This window comes from Nicotiana sylvestris, chromosome 7 (assembly GCF_000393655.2).
Source record: "Nicotiana sylvestris chromosome 7, ASM39365v2, whole genome shotgun sequence".
In the NCBI taxonomy this organism is placed as follows: domain Eukaryota; kingdom Viridiplantae; phylum Streptophyta; class Magnoliopsida; order Solanales; family Solanaceae; genus Nicotiana; species Nicotiana sylvestris.
This window is the reverse complement of record NC_091063.1, coordinates 147,145,394-147,152,316: the sequence shown is the minus strand read 5'-3', so window position 1 is coordinate 147,152,316 and position 6,923 is coordinate 147,145,394. Positions and strand designations below refer to the sequence as shown.

The 6,923-nt window shown below is 35.1% G+C and overlaps 1 protein-coding gene across 1 annotated transcript; it reads left to right on the top strand.

The window, feature by feature from the left end:
* Positions 1 to 4,806: 4,806 nt before the first annotated feature.
* Positions 4,807 to 6,498, top strand: LOC104228964 (protein VACUOLELESS GAMETOPHYTES-like). The gene is made up of 2 exons (XM_009781522.1): positions 4,807 to 5,307; positions 5,815 to 6,498. Exons 1-2 carry the CDS (start codon positions 4,927 to 4,929, stop codon positions 6,271 to 6,273), a joined length of 840 nt encoding a protein of 279 aa, XP_009779824.1. The 5' UTR covers positions 4,807 to 4,926; the 3' UTR covers positions 6,274 to 6,498.
* Positions 6,499 to 6,923: the final 425 nt, after the last annotated feature.

The following is a 6,923-nucleotide window of genomic DNA, read 5'->3' as shown; positions in this document are numbered from 1 at the left end:
TAACTCAGTGTGATTCAGCATTTCAGTATCATGTATTGTAGTATGATTCTCAGTTCCTGATTTCAAATTCCTAAATGTTGAACACCTGTATTTGGGCCTGAGGCTGCAGTTAATGTTTTATGCATATTTGGGCCTGAGGCCGCAGTTATGCTTTATGCATCTTTGGGCCTGAGGCCACAGTTATGTATACGTATACTTGGGCCCGAGGCCGCAGTTCGTGCACATATATATTAGGCCTGAGGCCGCAGTTTAATATTCAGATAAATAGGTTGTTCATCATTCAGAAGAGGTAGTATTCATATCCTTAATTCCTTTGTTCGGTTCAGTTATCAACGATCATTTCAGTTATCAGTTATTATCTTAGTTATCAGTTATCAGCTATCGGTTGTCATTTCAGTTTCAGTTTCAACAATTATAATTTTAGTTATCAATTATCAATTCGCAGTTATCAGCTCACTATTATTTTCTGCATTTATATCTCTTTCTTTTAGTTGCTTTACATACCATTGCAATTCAAATGTATCGACATCCCTTTTTGCCCGGGGCGTGCATCTCACGATGCAGGTAATGATTTATAGGGTGATGATTCAGAGCGCTAGGATTCTTGTACCAGTTATTTGGTGATCCCTAGTTCTTTCGGGGCATTATCATTACCTTACAGTCTTCAGTACTTTCAGACAGTCAGTGTTTTCAGTACTTCATTAGAGGCTTCATAGACTAGAGTAACAGTTAGACAGAGCCTCAGACTTTTCATGTTAAGCTATGTTGGCTGCAAATATATTTCAGAATTGTATTAGTATCTCCGTACTTTGATTTATATCATCCAAACTTTCAGTATATCAGCATGTGTTAGTTTATCTTCCGCATTCAGTATGTTATGATATCACATATTGATTCAGCTAGTCAGTTGGTTCGCTTGGTCACATTTAGTCAGGCACCAAGTGTCGTGTTACGTCCAGGTCCAGGTTCATGGCGTGACATCAACACATTCTAGACCTTTTGTGAGTTTGAGGAGAAGACAATTCCCTTTCTAAGCTCCTTCGCCACCGAGCTCATGATCCACGATTGAACAAACACATTGCATCGGTCCCACTAACGCAATTGGAAAACATCTTTTTCGTACAAATCTCTGGTGCATATTCCATCAATAAACCCTAATTTATTCTTCCCAAGGAGTGACATCTTCATAGATCGACTCCATTCCGAATAATTTTCAGTTTCGATAAGCAATTGTGGGACAATTTGCAAATCGAGTGTGTTGGAGGGATGTGCATACAGAGGATCGTTGCAATCGATGTGCTGACTGTTCACATGTGAGGATCCTGATGTAGTTTCCACTGTATTGCTCGCCATTATAGTTAATTTCTGAAGATTTGAGATTAAAAAAGTTAAACTTGAGAAAAGATGAGGAACTGAGAAAAAAATCAACACAAAATTGAGTGAAATCGAAGAAGAGAAGAAGGATATTAGAAGATCGAAACAATCCAGAAGATCGTCACTCAGAATCGCCGAGAACTGCATCTCTGATACCATGTTAAAACCAACCCCAGATCCGCCATTAGAGAGCTTCGAGCTATACGAGAGAAGCCCTGATGAGCAATAGTGAAGAAGGTTCTAGAGAGAGAAAGGAAATTCTCATTAATTGGAATGTTAGAATCTGTACAAAGAGGAGTATGTGTAAACTAATATATCACACTAACTAACAGCTGCCAGCTAACTAATATACACACGTGCTAACTTACCAGGTGGGCTATCTAGAAGAGTACACCTTAAATAGCTAACTGTACAACAACATCAACTACTTATCTCTACATATTTGCTTACTAATTTTTGGTCCTACTACCTAACCTTTGATTGTTTAGTGTTTAACTTCAACTACTCCATCTGTTGTAATTTATGTGAATCTTTTCATTTTTCGAGATTCAAGATTTGCAAACTTCTATCAAGATTTTGAAATGTATTTTTCATTAGCACGCGAGAAGAATGCAACTTATAGTAATTGACTCTCAAAAAGCAAAAAGTTCACATAAACTGAAACGGATGGAGTACCAAAGATATAAGAATTCATCAAAAGAGTTTGAAAAATTAGCAAACACTCAATTTAACCTCTTGTGTGTTTTATCATTTGTATGATCGATTTTTGCATTTTACCGTTTGTGATATATGGTTGAGTATTCTTTTCGTTTGCATTGTACTATGACTTTAGTACAATAAATTTAAAGTTGAAATATCACTCATGAAATTAATTTTATTCCAAATTAGGCAATCGTCTTGAATTTGGAAAACTTGCTAGAAAGATATGGAAAAAGGAGTCCATGGTATAATATAAATGAGGATTATGTATGGCAATGGGAAATTAAGTAAATGCATCCATTCTTTATGTGTTTTAGAATCTTATTGATTGTATACCAGATCATCAGCCTCTTAAATTAGGACAATTTGAGAATATTTTATTTGAGCTTTGCATATATATCCTTTTTTAAGTATGAAATTAAATGCGCATATATTAATATATATCAATTTAAGATGTTGAATATTACAATGGAGGAAAATTTAGAATATCATAATCCCATATTAAATAGGAATCAGATATTTTCAGTTTGTAATAGGTAAAAACATTAATAGTATAATTTTAACTTTTCTGGATAATTTCCACACTGGATTATTACTAATTAAATTTTTGCTTTTTATAGATCACACCAACCCATATTTATAATCAATCTCAAACAAGGAAATTAGGATAGATCAAAGAAGAAAAAAATGGGGAGATCAACAACTTCTTCTTCTTCTTCTTCTTCAATCTCACTAATCTTCCTCCTCCCCTACATTTTTCTATTAAGTGTTGATTTCTATGGTGCAAATTTAAGAGCAAATGCTGTCACCCCATTAATTCAAAGGGCTTGTGATTTCTCTATGGTTAGAGAGTTTTGCTATAATGTTATGGAAAATGATCCAGAGGCTCAATTGGCAACAACTAAGATCGATCTTGAAAATGTTACAATTAGATTGGCATATTCAAACTTCACAAATATTGCAAGGAAGGCTTGGACAATAACTGCAAATGAAACAAATCCAGAATATAAGCAAATTTACAGGAAGTGTCTTCATCAGTATATACGTTTGAGATTAGATTTCCAGAATTTTACTCAAACCTTGGAATCCAATGGTGATTTGGATCAAGTGGCTCAGGGTGCAATAACTCATATATTTGCTTGTACGAGTTTTTTCCAATCTCCATCTATTCCAAATCCCTTTGCTCAAGATAATGAAAATCTTGGTTGGTTCATTGAACTTATTAGGGATATTTATTTGACAATTTAAATTGAATTTCCATTTAGAATATGAATTTTTAAAGTTTATGTGTTCTGCACTTGACCATTATATAAAGCTTATCGAGTTAGCGATTATTTTCTACTGTCTCACTTAGAAATGTGAAAGTTATTTATGGAAAAGTTGATTAATGTATCATGAGATTACTTTTGAGATGAACGTTGACAATAAAAGAAATAAACTTCTAATACATGTAGCATCACTAGTCCTTTGAGAATCTTTAAGTGCCAAACTTAATAAAATAAAATAAGAACTTGAACAACTTGTTTGTTACCATAGAAATCATCCAAGTCGTCTTTTAATTAAGTATTAGGAAGCGTCCAAGACAGTATTAATGAAATACTAATAGAGTAGCTCTCTAGTTGATGTATACAAATTTGGAAGAAAATAAAAAAACAGTATCAATTGGTGTGTGCAGAATGATTTTGCAGACTTCAGCTCTGAACTGGACTCCCGTTTTAGTTGCTAATATGTTTCAGGATAGGAGGGTAAATAACTACAAGATGAATGAAATCATTGAGGCCGCTACACAAGTGATGAACCATTTCCATATTAATGCTATGCACTGTTTCAGGAAGGCAAATCAGGTGGCAGATTATATACAGTCAAATCTCTCTATAACACCATCCTTTTATAACAGTCATTCACTATAAAAGTCAAATTTTCTCGGAATCAATCTTTTATATTATGTTATAATATATGTCCTTTATAACAGCACTTCACTATAATCAAAAAATATCGGAACAAACGCAGCTGATATAGAGAGGTTTGATTGTATCTTGTTTAGTTTGTTACGTCTAATTATGAGGCTATTGTATATCTGTCCTTCCAACAACTCCCTAAAGGGGGCCAAAGGACCATTCAATTGGCAGCCTGGTGCACTAAGCTCCCGCTATACCCGGGTATGTGAAAGGGCCGCACCACAAGGGTCTCTAGTGTACGCAACCTTACTCTGCATTTCTGCAAGAGGTTGTTTTCACGGCTCGAACTCGTGACCTCCTGGTCACATGGCAGCAACTTTACCAGTTACGTCAAGGCTCCCTTCAAGCGACCATTGAATTGGACTAATGCCAAATGCCTTGTATTAATATGATAAGGTGAAAAAGTTTGTAAGTTAAGTACTCTTTTTGGTCCTTTTTGATAGGGGTGCAAATAAATGCTTCACCTCCTGTATATTTTTAAGGATAATTTCTATCCTTTGTTTTGTATTTTTGGAGGTAAGGCCTACATCACCTCCTGTAATGTTAAAGTTATAAAAAACAACACCTCACTCAACCTGAAAATTTAATTTAATAAAAAAAAAATTTAAGTAGCAAAATTCAAATAAAAAAATTGAACAACTTGTCAACCATAGAAATCATCCAAGTCGTCTCTTGATTAAGTATTAGGAGGCGTCCAGGTCAGTATTAATTAAAGAAGTATTAATAAGATAACTCTCTAGCTAGTTGATATACTATTAACTATTGAAAACAGAAAACAAGTGAAAGACTTTGGAGCAAAATCCCTATAAATTCTTCCGTTATTTTCTTGCCCTTTATAGTTCCATCATTACCAAATTAAGTTCCAATTATAAAAGTTCTTGAGAGAAAATCAGAGATGGCATCTCTCCCAGAGGACATGTTGCTACAACATTTTGCACATCCTGAACATTTGTTAACAATATATAATTCCAACACTGAATATGAATGTGATGGTTGCTACATGCCTGGTATAGGGAAAAGATATTGCTGCCATGGCTGCAACTTTGACCTGCATGAATACTGTGGATTATGTCCACCTTTTCTTTCTTCTTTCATGCATTCTCATCAACTTAAGCTCACTATCCTCGAGCCGCAAGCCGACAGCGAACTCGTCGGCTTCTGCGATGTTTGCTGCGATCCTGTTGAAGGCCTTTTCTATAGGTGTAATCGTTGCAATTTCGACGTCCACCCTCTTTGTACTCAGTTGCCTCGAACACTGCGTCATGCCCTACATCAGGTAACTAATGCGTGTTTCTCAATTGCTCTAACATGATTAACACATCAAATAACGTTTGAACATATCACCTTCATCCCTTTCCCTCCTCCTGGCTCTTTTCCTCCTTGTCTTCCCTTCAAAGTCGTAGCTAGAGTTTAGGTCACGGGTTCAACATAACTCAGTAGCTTTTATCGAAACCTTGTATTTTTCTTAAAAAATATATTGAATATTTACAAATTATTCAAGTTGAACCAAGTAACTTAAATGGGCTAGAATCTTGAACACCTAAGTTTCAAATTCTGGCTCTAGCCTCTGCCATATGTATATATACTATACTTTACTAGTTCTTTAGTATCAACTAAACCAATTAAAATAAAAGACTAAAAACAAACGATAAGTGTAATCCACAGACTCTATCATGTGGATCACAACTTAATACTATTGCATATATAATTACGCCACCTCATCACGACTTAGTAGTTTTGTTTAATTATACAACCATTTTGATGATGATTGTTAATATTTCAGCAACATCGTTTAAGGCTTTTGGGCCCGTATGAACCAACTGGGAGATGTGCTATTTGCAGAGGAGCATGTAACGCTTCTTCATGGCGTTACAGGTGTGCACAATGTAGATTTGATATTCATCTTGATTGTGTGTTGGTTCAATGTGAAACGAGAAGGACGCAACGAGGAATCCAGACATATGTTCCACCGTCTGTATTCCCTCAGCAACAGTATCTTAGTGGTCATGCTAATGGATTTAGTTCATATCGGAGTCCTCCTAATCCAAGTTTTCCTAGTTCATCGAACATGCACAATAACTATATGGCACAGCATCAGAGTCATGGCCAGGCTCAGCTTCAGCAAGGGGGAGGTGGTAGACGGATTGGGAAAGTGATGTTTAAGCTGGTGAAAACAATTGGGATTGGGGTGATTTCTCACATGATGTTTGGGGTGGACGTGTCTCCATTGTTTGCTGCTTAATTTAACTTCATTTCATCCTCAGCTATATGTCAAGTGTTCTTCGAGAAAACTGAGCCGAATTTCATCCTAAGCACCCCAACGTACTGTCCCGTAATTTACGTCATTGCTATATATATGTGAATTTGACTTATATTTACTAGCCATGTAATAAAATTGTCACACAACGATGCGATTTAGCTTCTTTAAAATGTTTTGTACTAGTCTTAATTTACAAATTCTGTTTGTTACGGGTAAATTACATGTACTTCTATGTGAACTACTGAATATTTATAAGTACTAAACTCTTGTTATATTACATTTTTCCCTAAGCAAGCAGTTTGATAGTCATATTTAGCCAAGTAGATGTCGAAAAAATTTGTCATCACACAATACATTGAATTCTTTTAACATGGATTGAACTTGCCGTTGCAAAAATGAGAAAAAAGAGAGAGAATATTGCATGTTTATCAAAAGCTCATCTTACTAATAATTACATCTTACCTAAAGAAAGAGAATCTCTCAATTTCCACTCTAATTTTTTTTTTAAGGATTAAGGCCAGTTAATTACGGCAAAAGAGTTTATTGCTTAAGAAGCATTGAAGAAATTTAAAAAAAAAATTAAAAGAAAAGAAAAGGAAGCCAATTCTGTTGCAAGCACATTGTAGATTAAA

Coding starts and splice junctions, on each gene's coding strand:
- LOC104228964 (XM_009781522.1), top strand. CDS start 4,927: ATGGCATCTCTCCCAGAGGACATGTTGCTACAACATTTTGCACATCCT. Junction 5,308..5,814: donor TGCGTCATGCCCTACATCAG/GTAACTAATGCG, acceptor TTAATATTTCAG/CAACATCGTTTAAGGCTTTT.